Source organism: Enoplosus armatus, chromosome 22, assembly GCF_043641665.1.
Source record: "Enoplosus armatus isolate fEnoArm2 chromosome 22, fEnoArm2.hap1, whole genome shotgun sequence".
NCBI classification, from domain to species: Eukaryota; Metazoa; Chordata; class Actinopteri; order Centrarchiformes; family Enoplosidae; genus Enoplosus; species Enoplosus armatus.
The window spans coordinates 15,680,069-15,700,663 of record NC_092201.1 but is presented as its reverse complement, the minus strand read 5'-3'; the positions used below and the strand labels follow the sequence as shown (position 1 = coordinate 15,700,663).

The 20,595-nt window shown below is 45.5% G+C and overlaps 1 protein-coding gene across 1 annotated transcript; it reads right to left on the bottom strand.

Annotated features, from left to right (window-relative positions):
* Positions 1 to 17,739: 17,739 nt before the first annotated feature.
* asb13a.2 (ankyrin repeat and SOCS box containing 13a, tandem duplicate 2) lies at positions 17,740 to 20,532 on the bottom strand. The gene is made up of 6 exons (XM_070928970.1): positions 20,389 to 20,532; positions 19,549 to 19,736; positions 19,178 to 19,334; positions 18,920 to 19,054; positions 18,456 to 18,647; positions 17,740 to 17,954 (listed from the first exon to the last, which is right to left on the bottom strand). Exons 1-6 carry the CDS (start codon positions 20,429 to 20,431, stop codon positions 17,827 to 17,829), a joined length of 843 nt encoding a protein of 280 aa, XP_070785071.1. The 5' UTR covers positions 20,432 to 20,532; the 3' UTR covers positions 17,740 to 17,826.
* Positions 20,533 to 20,595: the final 63 nt, after the last annotated feature.

Here is a 20,595-nt window from a genome sequence, read left to right as displayed (position 1 = left end):
CCGCAGAGTGAATGTCTAGGAATCCTCCCAAACCCCAAAGTCGGCCGGCTTTAACAATCACTCGACTCTGCGTTGATCCTCGTCCTCCCTCAGGTCCTCAGTTAGCGCAGCCTGGCGCTGTGACAGAGAGACAAGAGCTCACGCAGCACTGAACAATGGCTGGCGTCCGACGCGCAGTCTGGCAGGCTGTGGAGCTGTAATCACAGGATGGAGTGATCCCGACAGGCTTTTTTTTGTGTGTGTGTGTGTGTGTATGTGTGTGTATGGTGGTTTTCAAGCTACTGTATCTGCTTTAACTCCGTCCCAAAAGGTTCCTCTAAGTGCTGTCGGAGGTCGGCGTGGCTCGCCGATCCAACGCCAGCCGCCCTGTCTCTGTCTCCGCAACAGCAGACTGACCGTTCGGTTAGAGTGGCCCCTGGCGGTCGGGGGTGGAGGGCAGACAGCCAGCGCTCAAAAACGCCACCACCGGGACTGCTGGATTTGTTTTTTTTCACCGGCTGCCACTTGTTTCTCATTGCTTATTCACAGCTCGCATATTTACGCCAACTCTCGTTCGTCTTCTCAACAAAAACCTCTCCCGATCCGTAATGCGCGCATCAGGTTTCGGCAGGTTGTCTTGACCTAAGGATTAACAGGTCTGTTACAGAGCGGTCCAATGTGTGTCCAAATGATTGGTTTATTGGGTCTCGCAGAGATCTCGCAGCGCGGCAACATCCCGACAGGTAAGTGTGGCAAGAAACACTCACCGCGCTGCTTGTATGAGGTAACTTTGGCCCAGTTTACCTTTGATTTATCACATGGTCGACCATTTCAGGGCAACCCGGGGCTGCTAAGTCTTTGACTTCACCTAATGAACGAGATCCTTTGAGTTTCTGTTGAACCGTGTCCACGCTGCTGATCTAAGCTGCTCCCCCCCCCCCCCCAAACCCTCCCTGCACAAACACAGTTTGCACTAATAAGCCCGACGCAGCCCAGTTTAATTGGGCCTTCATTTCCTCAGCAGGGGGAACCGTGGACACACACACACACACACACACACACACACTCAACACTGGTTCGGGGGGGGGGGGGGTTATTCATTTGACCTGGTTTCTAATGCATGCAGCAGACAGGTTTAAAGGCCCTGGCGCTTCCACATGGTGAAATGACTTACAGCAGCCATGAAAAGATTCTGTTTCTTGCTCCGCTGAGAGCAGCGAATAGGCCCACAGATCTGGCATATCCAACACACACACACACACACACACACACACACACACACACACACACGCAGTCCTTTCCTCTTGTACAGTGGTTGCGTGCCACACCGCAACCACCACTGGGAACTTTCTCCTCTTTTCACCAACCGTGTCTTTTTCCAGCCCCAGCTTCCAGTTCGATTCAGCGGTACATAGCCCCCCCCCCCCCCCCCCCCCCCATCCCATAATGCCCTCGTCAGCCCCACAGATGTCCCTCAAGTGTCACGTGGCCCCGAGTGCGCACTCCAAAATAAAATCTCAAGGATGGGCTCTTTATTTTCTGCCGGTGGCCCGAAACGAAAACACTGTCAAACAGCTGCAAGACAGAGTGAATATTATGGACGTGTTCGCGGTGTGTTGATAAATCCAGCCAAATTGGATGAGGGATTGTACACAGTGAGTTGTTGCCACTGTAGCCTCTTGTTAAGCTTTGCTGCAGCCTGGAAACACAATGTGGATTGGCAATTTTATATCAACGCTATTTGAATTAAGGACGGATGGATTTGTGCAAATTGGGAGTGTCTCATAGGCGGAAATATCCTCACTACTCTTTTGACTTTTGAAACCTGCATTAATTGCTTTTTTTTGGCCAATGACACATGACATATTCACACATCCGGCAGACACAGAGCAGCGTTCTTTTGGAGTCGTGTTTCTGTCCGTTAACGGTCCACCAAGTTCAAAATCACGAGTTCACAAAGATAAAAACTCCTTTTGGCCTAAACTGTCCTTTAATGAGGCACTTTTTCTACATTCGCCCTGAAAACTTTTACAATCACAACAATTAAACCATCCTGACAGACCACATTCCAAATTCTGCTTTTGTCCTGTCTGGGTGTTCATGGTCATGTTCGTGCCTTTTGTGCAGCAGTGTTGTTCTAACACTGACGTTAACCTCCAGTCAGAGGTAACGCGGAGGTGTGGACGGGGGCCCCGGTGCTGCAGTGAAAAGCCTCCTTTGTCTCGTAGCCTGAGACTTGGTCCAGCGTCGGGTTTCTAATGGCTTCTCCTGGAAGTCGGAGATGTGTGGCTGACGTAACAAGTGAAATTAAATGTCTCGCCGAAGCAGATGTTGGACGGAGGCTGGCTGAGAGGAAAAGTGCGTGTGCCTGGAAGCGAAAGTTCAAAACAGGAAAGGGGAGGGAAAATAGGTGTGAGACGTGTGTTTGTCTGCCTTGCGGTTCGCGTATTTTCTGAGCTCACGGGGAATCATGTGGATGTTCTTCTCCACCAGCTGCAGGGCTGAGGATGCTGATGCCAGGCGGTCAGTCTGCAAAACTGTTGCGATTTTACAGCCGGCAAGACTAAATCTGCGGTCAGATGTTGCATTATGATGATGTCAGATAACGACACTGACGGTTCGTTTCAAAGCAGCCAACCTATGAGGTCAAACGGCGATGCTGGTAAATCATCTGAGAGAGACGGAGGCCAGACCCACCCATGAATCATTGGACATCATTCTCCAGAAAAGTGCTCCCTGTAACTAATGAGATCTGGAAAGCAGGCTTCTGTGTGTGTGTGTGTGTGTGTGTGTGTGTGTGTGTGTGTGTGTGTGTTGTGTCAGGCATTAGGTGCTAAACCCTGGATCAAAGGCTCTGGACAGCAGCGGATCGGCCTGCGTTTCGTCGCCGTTTCCGCCCAGACGCCGAAGTATGTAAAGCTGCAGGTGAGGCCTGTCAGACCCGGGGGAGTCTTCCAAAAACAACGGCATGCTGGGAAATCCACGAGGCGGCGGGGCAGCTGTTTTCCATCCTCAACGTATGGACACAGCGGAGCGGGGAGAGACTGAGACTGTGGAAACGCCAGATCAGAGAGAGGGAGAGGCGTGAGGCCCGGCAGGCATTTGATGGAAAGTGACGGGGCGGGAGGAGTCAATGTCGTATACATACACCGCCACAAGGGGCGATGAGGAAATCGTGTCCTTTATTGAGCTTCATCTCGTTCGCCATGACAGAGATGATTCATAATCACAGCAATGTATGTAAGTATGTAGTCTAAGAGTCCCAGTTGATGACTTGTGTACTGTAGAAGACATGGACACAACAGCACTACAGGGTAGCCCTAGCATTATAGGACAATATGATAAGAGGAATGTAAGGTTAGTTATTTTTGCTCTGACATAATGTGTTCGGATGAGTAGCTTACTATAGGACGGCAGTACCTGGCGAGCAACACAGGTAAGATTTGCGCTTCATTATTTGCATTGTCTAACCGTATGTTTCAGGGTTTGCGGACGAGGGCCCGAGCGAGCGCGTCCGACTAATTCAGAGCGACGTTCGGATGCTGAGTCTGGTCGGGGTCTCAGTCGTGAAGACACCCCGAAACCCACGGCGGATGTGCCGCTCCCGAACGTGACCCCTCACCCCACAAGCTCATGTAGTTAACTAATGATCTGCTCCTTGGCCTTCCAAGTAACACTATGTTAGCGTGGCTGCTATAGGTGAGCTAGACAAGCGCACTATTAACCCTATTGAAGAGGCCAAAAACAAGTCATCACCGTCACTCTTTGTATACCAGGTATTACTCCTACTCCAGCCCTATAGCATAACCGCGACAGCATGTGGGGTAATCCACCGCCCCCCTCCCTGGACAGGGCTAATTATTCCTAGTTGTGGTGAAAGTTATATAATCGTATTGTTTCCTTGCAGGCATTGTTATCCCATGTGGGGTTGGAAAGGACTGCTTGGAGTTTTACTGACCTAACCTCGAGAACTCTACCTTACTGATGTTAAAGAGTTGATTAACATGTCAATTAAGGTGTATACACATCTGAAAACAATCGACTTACTTTGATTACACGTCCTGTTTACATAGGGATTTCTCATTCAGAGTCTTAACTTGGTTAATGTCAAAATAAAGCAGCCCGTGACACGTAAACACAGTCGGTTGACTTACTGCACTGCGAAGCTGGAAATCTGTAAAGAGCGCTACACGCACACACTGTCACAAAGTGACACGCGCGGCACTCCCAGCCAAGCTCGAGTGTCTGCAGAGGGATTATACAACCACAGTAACAAAAGATGGATGTGGCTGGCAGAAGAAAAAACAAAACAAAACAAAACAAAAAAAGTCTGTCATTCCAGGGGCGGTGCAATCCAATCTCTTCTCCTTTAATAACCATTATGGGCACGAAACATAGAACAGGACCTCTCACTGCAAGCATGACACGTCTGATCTGTGCCGGGTTTGTTATATAAGGTCAACCGCATGTAGGCAGCAGGTTTAAACGTGTCACCTCCATGCTTAATGACTTAATTAAAGGGAAACCCCAACCGTGGATCCTCTTAAAATGTTATATAACGTCATTCTGTTGTATTCCGTGTGTTCCAATGGTTTCCCTCGGCCTTATTCAATGAGTGCTCTCCTTCGTATCTCCCTAAATGTCTGTACATCACGTCCCATTGTCTACATTAGAAGACTGCTCAACAACAAAGACGACCCACAAATGCCAAAAGCTGTTGAAGTGTTTCCAGGTAGATCTCCCCTCTTAACATCCACTTGACATCCTCAGTCTATTTAGGTTTGCGGCGGATGTCAGCTGTGCTAAGTTTTGGGCTTTCTGACAAGCTGTCAAACTCCCTCCACTGGCCTGCTTTTTCAAGAATCTGACCTTTGACCTTTTTTGCTGCAGGGCCTAAGAGCCTGGGGACAGCGCACCTGCCTGCCACCCCTGACACACACCTCCGTTTGGAGGACACACAGACTAAAATATCTGTCAACAGTTGCTTAGCGTGCAAATGAATTTCCTTGAAACTCATCTGCTTGAAGGACCTTGAAGAATTTTAATTGCCTTGTAAAATATTCGTAGAGGGTTTTTCCGACAGAAAGCTGACACTTGCTAATAAAATTTGCCACAAAAAAAAACAAAAGCTGCCAGCTGGCAAAGCTCCGCCCATGCTTCTCTTTCTATATTCAGCACTCTTTCTGCTGCATCGTCAACGCAGCAACACACACTGCGACACACTGACCAGTTGCGTTCATGCGGAAACATCACCTTAACTCGTCACCCAGCACCACCAGCAGATCCAGAACGTGTCCAGCATTTGTGACAAAGTGAACGACACTCCCATCAGCCTCAGCGGTATTTTGTCTTCCGTGGTATATCGTTATATTTTGTGTGTTTGCGGACGTGCACGTTCACCACGATTACACCCCGCATGATTATGCGTGACAAATAAACTCCAACTGGTGCGCTAAATGTTAGCATGCTAACGCTGTCGTGTTGTGAGCGTGTTAGCATGACGGCATTAGCATTTCAGCGCACCGCTATGCAGGAGTATGGCCTGCTACAGAGTATAAGCAAAGTTTCCGTCCGATGCAAGTTTTAAATGAATGTCCGGGAAATGATTAGGAGTTTGAGTTGCTCGTCGGCATAAACAGGTGGTGGCGCTGGTTCTCCAGTCGGGTGCCATTAAACATAACGTTATACTATTAATCTGAGGGACGTTACGTGTCCTCACCGAGCTTGACTCATGACGAGGAGCTTCGAAGCTGCTCTGGAGGCAGCATCACGGCGTTTTTTTCTAACGCCACATGGCTTTGTGTTTTGGGCAATGCAAGGAACATGCAAAGAACAATTCTTATAAAAAAAAGTTTGAGAGGGAGACAGAAAAAAAAATACTGAGATATTATTGTTCTTAGCTGTATTGAATCAGGAATAAGCCATGATCTTAATACACATATGCTTACACACTCCAACACACGCACTAACACACACACACACACACACACACTCCGGTCGGCTGGATGTCTCACTCTTTCAAACAGCAACACCCGAGTTGTTCACACTCTCTCGTCATTTGCCAAGTCAGACACACACACACACACACACACACACACACACACTCCAGCTCTTATTACATGTGTCTGCTCTCCCAGCGCTCGGCCCTTCGGTGCAGACATTTAGCAACTCGCCTGCGATGGAAAACTGCAGTCCGTTCCCATCATTATTTCATATTTTGGCTGCGCCCATGCCAATGTCTTTCACCGCCGCGACGATTGCCTTAGCAGACGGCCAGCGCCATGCAGCACGGCCACAATGCAAGGAATTCAGACATTACCCAATATCCTGAGAGGGTCCCGGGGGGGGGGGGGTATATGTTGCTCATTTACAGACATGTAAATACAGGTCTGCGGTTTAATGCAGAGAGTATGCATGCATACCAGTGACACAAAGGATGAAATGTGAAAAAGCGACCTTTACTGTGCAAACTTCATCAACTTAGTTACAAAAACTTCGGAAACTGTTCCAGTGTTTGTATGTCACAACATAGCGTACTAGGCAGTGATATAATAGTAAGTTTCGTATGGGGTTCCCTTTATATATATATATATATATATATATATATCTATGATGAAGACTGACAGTCAGTCAGGTTGAACAGCCAAGTTCTGCTGTATTAGGAAGGAGAAGTCACAGTAAAAAGAAATGTTTGGAAGCCATATTGAATGAGGTTTGGTCCACTTCCATGAAAACGTTCGAAAACGCATGTATCCATACAGGCTTCTGCAGGACCACTGCAACTGAATGTTCTCGAGTTCGTGCTAATGCATGTAAGCAGGCACAAAATGTATGTATGCAGTGTGTGTGTGTGTGTGTGTAGGAATGTAAGACAAAGAGCAGATACCCCCCACCAGCTCTCCTGATGTCTCAACCAGCTGGCTGACCCTCTCACTCCCTCCACCTCACACTGCTAACCTGGTGCCCTTTTACTGGTGCCCCTTCACCCCCCCCCCACACACACACACCCCCCCCCCAGGGGAGCCGTAACTGGACGGTGTGGATGGTTTCCAGAAATCACACTCATCCTCTTCCCTGCCCTCTTATCCTTCACTGATCTTCTATTTTTCACAGCCAGGCTGGCTGGAAAAAGTGTGAGTAAGCACTTCCTGTGGAAAACAGTATTTTCAGCAAAGCAACAGGGCTTCTGCAGCCGTGCTACTGTTAACAGACAGATGAGAAACAGTAGGGCGGCGCAGATAAGTGTGTCAACTGTGAGATGACAGATCTGCATTTAACTTTCCTCAGAGTGTTAATAGAGACGGGGCAGTGGGCAGGTCAGGGTCAAAGGTCAATGCTGTGAGGATGCTGCACAAGGTCTGCACTAAAAAAAAAAAAAAAAAGAGATTTGTGGAGCCATTAGCTCTGAGTGAGGCATTAGTTAAGTTAAAGGTAACATTTTAAATGATGATTATTTGTTATCATTAGAAATAATCACTTTAACTTTTGTACAAATGAATCAAGCAAGACATAGCGTCTTAATTAAGAGAGCTTTCTTTCAATTTAAATAACTTTTCCCCCCAATTTTATTACACAAGGTCAAGGGGATGCATATACACATGCACGCACAAATGGAAGGAACAGAATAACTATGCCACCAGCTGAAAACAGCAACAAACGAGTTGTCTTGAAAGCTATTAGTGATATTAAACACCACTTTATCTGAGGATAGGTACGACCTACATACTGTGCTCCCTTAAAAAAAAAAAAAAAAATACAGCAGCATTCTGGTTCAGCCCCTTACTCATCTTATTAATGTTTCCATCAAAACTGGGCAACTCCCAGATGGATGGGGAAAAATGTCTACTTTAAAAGCCGGGGGTCGCTGAAGAGATTAGCAACTACAGGCCAATCATTCTTTTTCCAGTCTGAAGTGCCGGAGGAAGAACAACCGTCTCAGAACAACTGCTACACGACTTGGAGACAGCGTAGCCATTCCACACAGTCAGCTACGTGTTTGCCGTTAGAAAACATTGAACACACACTTGCAGTTGGCGCAGTGTCCCTGGATTTAATCAGCTTGGCTTCGTGCTTCCTGTTTGACGCTAAATCCTAAGAAATCTGTCTGCTTCTCCATTCAACAATTTTTGGTTTTGTTTTCATTGCAGCCTCCTTTCAAAAGATGAGGTGAATGTTTACTAGAATGGCCAACCATTGGCTATATTCCTAAATAAAGTCAATGAAAGACAAGCGCTTCAGTGATTCCTACAGGCCTGATCATAAACATAACATGCATAACATAAAAGACATTTTTGTTCATCAAATGGCCAGAAAATGCAAACATATCTGTCAAGGTAACACGGACTCGTCCAGTACGCGGACCGATCAGGCCTACTGCCTCCCCGCAGGCCCATTCTGAGCCAGGAAAACCCGTGTGACTGAGGACGAGCCGCGAGAGTTTCTCTCGACCTCAGCGCCTCCAGGAACGTTCATCACCCAGTTTCACCGCGTTCCGCCTTATCACCCGACAGATAAACACAGGGGAGAGTAAAAAATAAGCATTCAGACTCAAGACCTGCCAAACCAAAATAAAGAGGCCGAGGCACGTGAGGGTTGAAAGCGGTGCAGAACTGCCACAGGTGTAAACTGTTCGCCCCAGCACCTCACCGGCGCCAGGCTGATGTGTTCAGGCTAATCTCAACTTCCAATAAACTATTATTACAGTTTAAAGAGCAGGGGTGATTTAATGCTGCAGGGAAAAAATGCTTTGTTGAATTAACCGTGAATCTTTGTTTTAGTGATGCGGCCACGTGATGTACTCAAACACACACACACACACACACACACACACACACAGCCCTACAGTAAATGAAGTTCTGTAAATGCAGACACACTGCGCGCATTCAATCTGTCACTGCAGCACTGTAGCCTTTCTCTCTGACAAGTCTATTATCTACAGCAATGTTCTCAACGCATGTTCATTCACATTCCCGACCTTGACTCACCTTCCACTGCACGCATATTCTGGTTACAATATATACAATACAATATATACTATATATACTGACATTACCACCTCTTTGGCTGGGCTTAATCACTTCCACGCCTAGAGTCTATGGTAAGATTCATCCTCTGGGGATCATGAATGTCTGTACAAAATGCCATGGCTAAAAATTCAACAGCAAGATTTCTTTCTAAATCAGAGTCAAGCACTATTAAGGTACCTAAACCAAAAAAATAAAAAATAAAATTCCAGGTAGTCAAAGCCTTTATGATCACATCTAAATCGTCACTATAAATGCAATTGCAAAAAATAAAATGTACAGAATTCTTTTATACCTACAGCAATCTATATTTATTTTACCTGCTGTTCATATTAAATAGATTGTATGTGTTGTGTTCTACTTTGTATACAGCGCAGAGGGAAACATTCCAATGGAATGTAGGTGAACTTATGTAAGTTAATGAAGATGTTGTGCCTCTGCCAAGGCATTTACAACCTGAACACTCCTCCTCCTCCTCGGCTTTCCCACCACTAACATACATACTACTACACCACCCTGGTATGGAGAGCAGTGTGGCCACATACTAGGTCTCTGTTACAGGCCAAACGTGTCATCAAAGGGGTGATAAAGGTCTAATTAATAGCTGTCAGAGAGAGAAACACAGAACAACCTGCAGCACATTCTGTACTTTACAGTGTTTTTCAGGCTGAGGAATGACCTTCCATCATCCAGCACAGACAGATAGTACAGCACTGCCTTCAAGTACTGTTGGAGGTTAAGAGTTACGTACACATTCACGAGTGTGCCAAACATTCATGTCAGTACTACTTTTATGCAGTGATGTGTGTTACTTTGGGAAAATAAATTGAAATTGCAATTTGATTTGATTCATATACATACATATGCCTGGCCACTATTAAGATAGTTAAGTTAGCAAGCTAGCCGAAAGGTCTAAACAGTCAGCTAGTGGTGGATAAAAAGCTCAAATACTTTATGGATAAGGATAATGGATAAATAATATTTCAATAAATTGAAAAAATTAGCTAAAAGTAATAGATAAATGTTTGAAATAGTTAGCTAATAGATAAATGTTTGAAATAGTTAGCTATAAATGGTTGAAATAGTTAGCTAATAGATAAATGGGTGAAATGGTTAGCTAATAGATAAATGGTTGAAATGGTTAGCTAATAGATAAATGGTTGAAATGGTTAGCTAAAAGTAATAGATAAATGGTGGAAATAGTTAGCTAAATGTAATGGGAAAGGTCTGAAATAGTTAGCTAAAAGCACTGGATGTGAAACAGCTAAACATAATGGTTTCACAGTTGAAATACTTGAAATAGTTAACATTAGCTAAAAGTAAAGGATACACAATGAAAAAGTGAACTTAGCTAAATGGATGAATGGTTGAAATTAACTCAAAGTAAAAGACACAGTCTATGGCTGAAATAGAACTTCATAGATAACTTAATATCCACTATTTTATAATGAATAGTGTTAAATAGCATCCAGTTCAGTTTATCAGAAGGGGTCCTTAAGTTCACCTGACACGGCTATGGAGTAACGTCAGACAACAATGGTTGGGAGCCGCTGCGTTAATGTATGTTGATTTGTGCTTATGGCCTCAAATTACAGAAGTATGAGCTAATCAGGCGCTTCTAAAAAAGGTAGTCATAGTGCGGGCTCTAATCTTAACTTTAGTTCTATCTCTTCTTGAATCCACCCTTAACTGTCAGATTGAAAGGCCATACAAGAAACAGCAACACATCAGCTATGTTGTTTTGACGGTCAGCAATTAGTCTTTTTTCATTCCACAGGTTGTATAACTGTTTCCCAGGTCGGTTATACAACCGGCCTGCCTCGCCCCGAGCTGCCACATGAATATTTGGTTTTGACAAACTACAAAAGGGAGCAGCACAGTAGAACATTAGGTGCTAGCAGGCATGCAGTCTGTTCAGATGCTTGGCCTGATTTCTCAGGGTGACAGGAGCGGACTGAACGCTGAAGGGGCGTATATTTTCACCTTCAGGTCTTCAGTCTTCACCAACTTAAGTCTTAAGTCAGTCTTAAGAATTTAATTTCAATTTCTAAAAAATCTGTCCAGCCCCACGAGCGAGCTTGTGGCCGGAAGGTTGTCGGTTTGATCCCCAGACAAGCAGCGTAAATCTGGGTTGGAAGAGTTTTAAAAAAAAAAAAAAAGTTGTTTTTCTCTGGCTATGGCTCATCTGAAGGGGCTTTTTATGACATACCTGTAACTGAGGCCCAGTCTAGCAGCCACCACCATGGCTGGAAGATGAGCACACTAACAAAGTGTCATCGGATGCTGTACCGAAATAGGATTCCGTTTGTGTGTCCTGGCGGATGTGTTATGGCTCCTTTAAGGACACACTGAAGTTAATCTCTGTGTGCAAATTTAATGCTTTTTAAGACCTTTTTAAGACCTCAACAAAGAAAATGCAAGACCCGTTCCAAAAACCAAAAAATATATTACGTTTAAATTTGTGATTTTGTCCTGCGATTTCTGTAAAAAGAAGCATTGCACAACTGATGCATGTTCAGCGTGAATCTCACACAATCTGTGGACCAGGACCAGGCCATCCACCTGTACGTTCAGTTTAGCGGCTTCTATGGGAGGTTGTCTATCTGAATTGCCACAGTCATTCACTTTCCCCACAAAATATAACAGTAAGAAAAAATGAGAGACGCTCTTCCACAGAACGCCAGAGACGCCCAGTCCTTGTGGCCGTCCGGGCCGGGTCTTGAACTTTCCTGGAAAACAAGAGCGAGCCGTGCAGCGGGCTACTGCCGAGCAGGGCATGCGTCACAGCAGCTGAAACACGGCAAGACGGAGAGGGAAAGCGTCTGGGAAGGAAACTCTGCTGACTTCATACGCACCGGAGCGGCTGTATTTGAGAACTCCAGAATGGGGGACTCCCTTCAGAAAATACAACCAGATGGCTCGGTCATCTAGCTGCTTTTGAAGTGTGCCTGTGTGTGTGTGTGTGTGCGTGTGTGTAACCCCGGGGCGTTGCCATCCACACATGAATATTATTTTCTCAGACCAAAGCAGTCTGCTTTACTGTAAGTGTGGGAGCAGACTTGAGGGTGGAGGGCAGAATCAGACTGGCTGCGATCCTCTGGACTCCTGCTGAAAACAATTAACTGCAGCAAGAAACCACTCAAAGACGCCTTTAATTTACCAGTCTAATCACGAAATGATTATAATTAAAGTCTTAATCATCGGAATCTGTTTACAACAACATCTTTGCAGTGTTTTCTTCCAAGTTATAATTCCTAAAGATGCGTGTTTCCTGTCGTTCCTTTTCCAAAAGCACTTGTTTTGTCGGTGGTGCCGTGATGTTTTTTTCTGTGGAATTTATGGTGGAGATCTCGGCGTCTGCCCACAGACCCAGACTTCGCCGTGTGTTCCTGACAAGGCTGCAAGACATCAGAAAGCGTCTCTTAAGTCTTTACAGACTTACTGAGCTCTTTAAAAATACTTTTGAGTCAATCCTGTACAGTTTACCCCAGAGAATAACCAACAGTTCATGGCATTATAATGCTAAAAAATACACAAATGTTGATGATCTTTGACACCAAGTAAGGATTTTTGTTCACCCTTTCCGTGAATTCTTCATTTAAAAAGGCCAGAGGCTGCAGATAATCTCTTCTCCAGTTCACTGAGCGAGCTGTATCTCTCTCTCTGTCTTTGCTTCCACAAGGTTTCGGGTTCTGGCAGGGCGTTTGACAGAAGTACAGCAGCTGCTGTGTCCGATACTTCCGTTCACGGGGATTAGTCCCTCTTCAAAGTGTTCCTCCACTTTGCGCAGGGCTTTTGCGCAGCAAAGCGGTGGAATAATCGAATCCTGCAGGTCACAGCAGAGGCCGGCGGTTTCAGAGCGGCATGCACAAAATCAAACGCTACCCCGGGGGGGAAAAAAAAGAAAAGGGTTGAAAGTGCAAAATAAGAAACCCACCCAAACTCTTCCCAGACCTGAACCACTTTTAATCGACATGAACTCATCATTTCACAGCAACACATGCTAGAGAATGGGTTCCTACGTAAACCAGTTGTAGGATCAGTGCTGTAGTGCACAGTCTCAAATCTGCAGCTCATTTCAGGGTGGTGATTTTCCGGCTGCAGTGTCTGATGGGGGGGGGGGGGGGGGGGGGGCGGGCAGCAGCGTAGCATTGGACCATCACAACATCCAGCTCTCTGTTTATCTCTGATTCTCAAACAAAAGCCTCCCAGTTCCTGCCTGCCTAGCGCCTCAAATCCACTATCGACCCCCCCACCCAAACTGCTCTCCTCTTTTACTGCCAAGATGTGATCCCCCTCTTCTGTTTACTGTGTAATGACAAAGATCTATTTCCGCATGAGACTGCAGAGAGCCGTGTCTCCTGACAAATGCGAGTGAATCAACGGGGGCCGAATTCATTCGCCCTCAGCCTGGAGCCCACAGTTGCAGGAGCTTGTTTTCTCTTTGCCCCCCCCCCCCGGGCCTGAACACATGCTGACTGGGAAACACATTTCATTGCTGGCAGCTCACTAATACTGCAAGCATTTGGTTGACAAATGATTTCTTTATCCATGGCACGCCCTAGTGGTGAACAAGTGCAACTGAGCTCATCGTTGGACATGCTGTGCTGCAGTTTAACAATTTCAGATGCAAGCAAATAACTAATAAGTTTGAGTTACCAGTACACAACAAATGAGGAGCTCCGGGGGTACATCTGCTGCTTAATGTCTCTCACACACTTTACATATGCTTTAATACTTGTGGCAATATACTTGCTTTGGGTTCCTACTAGTTTACTGTCTGACTTTAAAGCCCCTCAAAACATGGGTTCCAATCTCAATTGCATTAAATATTAATGCCGAAATACTAAGCAAAAATCCAAGTTCAGGTTTTGACAAAACATCTTTAGCCATCAGTCATTTAGAGTTTAACTCTCAACAACTCGGCCTGGTGACATAAACAAACAACAACGTTTGATTCCAGTGGACACCTTTTTCCAACGGAGGTCCACCCTCTTCAAACCAGTGGGGAGAGCTTTTATCCACTCGTGAAAATCCCAAAAAGCGAAACAGGCTGACGAACCACTTATGTTAGAACATTAGCAATTCGCCTGTCCTTTCAATAACTCACAGTTGTTTGAAATAGATATCAGCTGACACGTGGCACGGTCAAACAAGCATTCCTTTGAGATTTACTCCTACTGCACAAGGCTTGGAAAGCACTATTAGATATGGACACAATTTGTATTAGGGCAACAGTGTTAGTGTGACGTGCTACAGGAGACCAAGAGGAGATATTCAACTGACCCACACGCTCGTATTTCGTACGTAAAACATGCATATTTTTATACACATTTCTCCGTAGTTTAGCCTGGCATCTTGCCATCTGTAAGATCAACGGAGTTACGGCTTGGGGAAATGTAGCTCCAAGAAAAGCTGTAATATTATGCAGCACAGCGCCACCGGAGCGGCGTTGTCAGGATGAAGCATCAGTCATGCGTTGGCAGAGCCGACAGAACCGGACGCCACCGCGAGGACACAACAGTCCACCTTACACGTGCTCAGGTGGCAGGTGAAGGGAAATGTGCGAATGTCCTTTGTATGAAAGCCAGATTCATGCAAAAACATGAGGACAACAAACACGTCGAGAGCACAATTTATTCAATAAATCAACATGTTCATAGCAACTCTTCTGTGCAGTTTAATAAGATAAATATTCGTGACACATTTTTGTGGGAGGACTTATCTGGGTTTTTTTTTGTTTTGTTTTTTTACACCTCAAACAGATAAATCAGTGTTTTTCTGAACATCGGAGCAGATTAAACCTGACTTCATTCACCTTAATAAGACAACACTTGAACCGAGAGAACTGCCAGTGCCGTTTGGAAACACGCCAGCCTTCCGTTTGCTCAACCTGAAGTTCAACATTCCTATTTCGGAGCAAGGACCATTTCTCATCTTAGATAACTGGACATTCCCCGCATTCCCTGCCCTCCTCTCCTCTGCTTTTTCCAGTGCCCTCGGCGGACTCTGAGTGCTTTTGAGACCAAGCATGTTTTGTAGTGGTTATTTTAAGCCATAAATAGAAACCCCATCTGTATCAGGGTCATATTTGAACAAGTCTTAAAAGGGAGCGCTCCACGGGAAGGGCAGTGCAGCAGAAGTAAAATATTTAAATGAATACATTAACATGGGCTTAGTAGTACTTCACAGTACAAAGCTTACTGTTCAACAGCAGCACATATCACATGTAGGAGGTTCCTACCAGTGCATGAACGTACCAACCTGGACGACTCAACTCAACTGTATACCATGCAATGATAATTAGATCCTGACCGGGCTGATATGTAGACTTTATGGCCAATATTATCACTACGTACAGTATGTACAGTACTGTCTCTCTCTCCAGCTTTCACTATCATAATAAAGCAGAAACGTCAAAAAACATAACCTTAAGAAAATAAAAAGAAATATCAAAATCAATACCAGCTTTGGTTGGGGTCTAACGATTATGTAACTTTCACAAAACCTAAAATACTGAACTAGAATTATCCTCAAACGAGCTTTAAGACTCTGTAAGTTGATCCACACTGCGTGCTGCAATAAACGTGAGAAGAACTAGGAAAAACGAATGGTTGTAAATCCAGAAACATATGGTATGCTTTGAAAAATGTAATTCACTTTTTTTAATGACGTAAAAAGCAGAAGTCATGTAGTCATCAGACTCGGATAAGGGCCGCATCACACAAAGCTAGACAGACAGTGGTGTGCTTTGGTTTCTCATGCAACATTCCGGCCTAATGCAGCTTTAATACGAGCAAAGGCTCAGTACCCTGAACTGACTTAAACAAAGTCCACTGTTAAAGACAGAACGCGTGTTCCTGCACAAGGATGTCCTGTCTCCACGGAGACGGCAACAGCAGCAGCTATTAAGTTCAGACGGCCTAAGAATTTCAACCAAACTATTTGTTTTATGTCTCGGCCTGAGGGGGAACGGAGAGTTCACACGGGGACCAAAACATCAGCGTTCTGGTGTCAAGGAGCAAATGATGTTCAGTATCATAAAGCGGGTGTTTGGCCTGATTCAACCTGCATGGAGAAATAAAAGTTATGAAACCTCCAAAAGGAGGTCACGTCAACTTCGAAGAGAGAGCCAATAAAGCAGACTGAAACACCTCATGAAATTTCACTGACAGCTTCCTGCAGCCTCCTTCTAAAAATACTGAGACCTCTCGGAGCTCTAGAGCTCCTCTCTGTAAGCACATTTAGTGGAGCAGCACACACACACGCAGGGCTATAAATAGGCAGCCAGGGTCACCGCTTCCTTGGAACTTCAGTGTCTGCATCAAACAAAGGCGGTCGCCAGGCGCGCGGCGCGAATCACGGGGATCTGGGATGAGGTGAAGCGGCATCTGGGGAGTGTCACTCCTGAGTGCTGCTGTGACAGCAGCGCTGCTTGGTATTCCTCTGGATGTTACTTTTTAAAAAAATAAATAAATAAACCTTTAGTTGTGTTGATTGAGCATGCACGCAATTTCACATTTGAACTGTTACTCAGAATTTACAGTACACCTGCCAGCTTAGCGATTTCCCGGCAAATCCAGGATGCAATCCAGCAGGAAAAAAAAACAAAAAAACAATCTCCCTACACTACTGATGTTGCCAAAATCTATGCCATTTGTCTTCTTCCCCTACCTGAGCTCTGACACTTGTTAATAAACACCCAGCTAAAATGGTCTCCAACATTAGAAGCCCACTCTTCTCTTGCAGAGAAAGTTACGTTTCTATTTATTTAAATGGAAAAACATTAAATGCTATTTAAGACTTTATAGGTTAAGATTACAGCAATTAACCCTGACAAAATAATGATCTTCACACAGCATGCTCATATTTCCTTTCAGCATTTTAAGAGTCCAAATCCAACCAGTGTGTTTACATTGATACTATAAAACGATACATGTCAATAAAAAGATTAAGGATGGCTCATAAGGTTAGGTATCCTGACTTTGCTGATGGCCAATAATCACAGCATGGACAGGCCCGGTGTGCTGTTGTTTGTGTATAAAACACCACTTTGCCTTTGGCTCAGTTAGTGATCTTTCTTGTGCATGCACATAAATCAAAAACCCAAAATGCCGAGACCAGCCTACACCGATATTTCTGATGGTCACTGTGTCGGATCAGGCGTTCAAAAACCATAAATTTTTGCCGTGGCTTGGCCAAGAAACACGGCAGACTGCAGTCCGACCCCACCGTCTTACGCGACTTGATCAAGGACCGACTTCACCAACAACATCATCCGTCCTTCGCGTTTCCACGAGTGCTCTGCGCTCCTATGGGCTGATTGTCAGAACATTGTGAGGCACCCTCATGATGCCGTGTCAGTCGTCCTCCACGATGACACACTACAAGGAATGAAACGAGCGACGTTCCCCGACGCCCCAAGTCTGTCTGGTCAGGCCATTCCAGTTCTGGTGATGAAAATTGCTTACTCTCCTAAGTGCATTACAGTGCTTCTGTAACCTAGTTAAAATCCAATTGTTAGCGTGAGTGGAAACACAATGAATGACTTTCATTTCGGGCAAATGCAGCACCTGAACAACTCCCAGCGGTGGAGCTGGGATACTCCTCTCTGCCTCAACCCCACTTTGTAACTTTTTACTTGCAAGTCTTGAGGTGGAAAGTGCACTTCTGGAAAGAAGCATGTGAGAACATTGTGCTTGTCACTAAACTGTGTGTCTTCTATTATCATATCTAATGAAGCGGCACCTTCTCTGTGTTTTCTCAAGACTTGTGCAGCGGCTCCGTGAGTCTCCAGTGTTCCAACTCCAACTCCAGGCGACACTCACTGATAGCAGAGGTAGCTGATGATGAGTTTCGGTATGTTCAGTTGACCTATGACCTTCAGAGCTCTGGTGCCCAGCTTCTTCCTCACTGCCAACCTGCTGAGCTGTTGCAGACTCATAGGAGTGGCTACAGACAGGAAAGGAAAAAGTCAGATAGAAGTGTCCACAATAGATTGTGCAACAATCAGTCATGGGTCTGGGAAATGGATTGCAATATCAAGTAGCTAAAATTTGAGATGGTTTGAGTATTATTAAACAGTTTTCTACCCTTATTTCTTTGCGTTTAAAAAGTCTAACAACTGCCGTGCATTCCTCGTTTCACACTGTGCTCCACTTTCTATATAAAGCTCTGTTACTAGAATTAAGAGCTGTGAATCATCACCTTCTCATATGCATCCGGTTACAGCGGCTAACCTATATGTGACCAACTGTATATATGAGCATGGTAAACAACAGGTGTCATCTGTGTGCGACTTCCTGGAAGTGAAACGCGATCCTTGCTCGCCATCTGCTGGCACTATGTTGATACTACGCTGTTGCACAGGAGTAAAAGGCAACTACGCAAATTGGGAGATCCAAATAGGGGTGTTTGTTTCCCATGCAGCCCTGACTTTTGGGAATAACTTACTCTCATAAAACTGTAGGCAGGCTGCAGAGGGAGAGCCTGGCGTGGTGTAGTCGACGGGTTTCCTGTCGTGCTGATCCCTGGCGTAGATGTTGGCCCCGAACTCCACCAGCATCTCTATCATCTCGACTCGCATGTTTTGAGCAGCGTGGTGCAGCGGAGTCTCGTGTAGCCTTGCAGCATTCACTTTAGCACCTAAAAAGGTAAAAGGACATTAATCTGTTTTTTCTCATTGTAAACAAATCAGACATGTAAACAAATAGGAGGATATAGTTACAGGCCAGCTGACCTGTCCAGTTACACCAGCATTGGAATCAAAACTGCCAAACTCACCATTCATCTTACTAGTTTTAAAATACGCCCTCCAAAATCGGAGAGCAGTAAACATACAAACAAGAGCCAAATTTAAAGCTATGCGACATCCGCTTTGGTACATTTCCCCCATCCTGCTTTGCACTGACGCTCACCTGCATTGAGCAGCACTTTAACACAGTCTGTGTGTTTGTTAGCACAAGCCACATGCAGCGGGGTCCCGTAGTAAAGGTCGTACGCCTCCAAAGAAGCACCCATGGTAATCAGGAGCTTCACGCAGTCTGAATTTCCTGAAAAATTACAATAGAATATTGTGTCATACACGTTTATTCATAAAGATTACAATCAGGTTTAAACAGGTGGGTAACTCGATGTCACGGAGACTAAAAAGGCATGTAGAGGCGAGCACTCACCTCCCATGCAGGCCTCGTGGAGGGGCGAGGCCGTGCGGGAGGTGAGGGTAGGGTTGGCCTTGGCTCCGTGGTCCAGCAATAGCCTCACACACTCCAAACTGCCGGCCGAGCAGGCATCACACAGCGGGGTGCTCCCGTCTACGTTCCTCGCATCCACCTGAGACGCATCGCGGGACATAGGGTTATACATACAGAAGTACTTCAACTTCTTCCGCCATAATCCTTCTGTGCTCACTGCAATATAATCAGAGCATCATGTTTCTGACCTTAATGGCTGAACATTTCTAATAACATATGGAAAAGCCAGCTGTTTGGGTACAAAAGTCACCCATGATATGACAGGCGGGCACCCATCCGCCTCCCTGGCTCACCTGGGCTCCAGCGTCCAGCAGCAGCCGGACACACTGGGCCTGTCCGCGGAGGCAGGCCTCGTGCAGCGGCGTGATGGAGTCCACCGCCACGACATTGACCGAGGCTCCGCTTTGGATGAGGTGCTGCAGCTGGGAGGCCTGGCCGAGGGACGCAGCCTTGTGCACCTGCGTTCTCTCTGACCAGCAGCCTGCAGTGGGAAAAGGTCGCAACAGAACACATTGCAGGTGTATGTAGATGGGCGACAATTCAGTATCATCACCTACTGTCGTTCTCGGTGAATAAACAAACGTCTTAATGGTGTTGTCTGTTTTCTTCTTACTGTAAATGTGCTGTAACGGTCTTGTTGAATGTTAACTACGTTGTGAGACAAATTGCTATACAAATGATACGTATATAGTACTAAGCACAGTATATTATTGTCTATCACATATTAGCAAAGTAATACTTAGCTGACAGCAAGAAGCACAAACTAATAACATTTTCAAGTAAATTTCTAATAACAACGACACAAACATACTACATGTCGAGTGTCATTCTTATGCTGTCAGCACCGCTCACATTACTCGAGTTTTTTTCTGTATGTCGAAAGATATTTAGACACAGTAACACGAACGTAAAAGGCGAAAGAGAAGCTAATAGCAGTACTGGAACGTTACAATACATATAATACAGCTGTTGGTAACAGCTAGCTACAGTAAGACACGCCGGGGGGGAGGCTGCCGTTTGCTACTAGCATGTTAGCTAGCCCGCAGAAAAGGTCCTACCGTAGCCGTCAAACTGGGTCAAGATCCGAAAAGCGACAGCCTCACCGGCCGTGTTGTCTTTTATTTCATACTCACCGATGTCTCCAAAGAAATACGGCCGAGCGCTTTCAATGTCCATCCTTTGCCTTTTGTCTCCGCGCAGAACCGACAACGTCGACGCGGGGAGAGAGAGAGACACACGAGATGTTTGTAAACAGTCCTTGTTTACGTGCGGCAGGAGTCACGTGACGTACCTGGAAGTCGAAGGCACGCTGGGGCTTGTAGTGTTTACACCAAACAGGC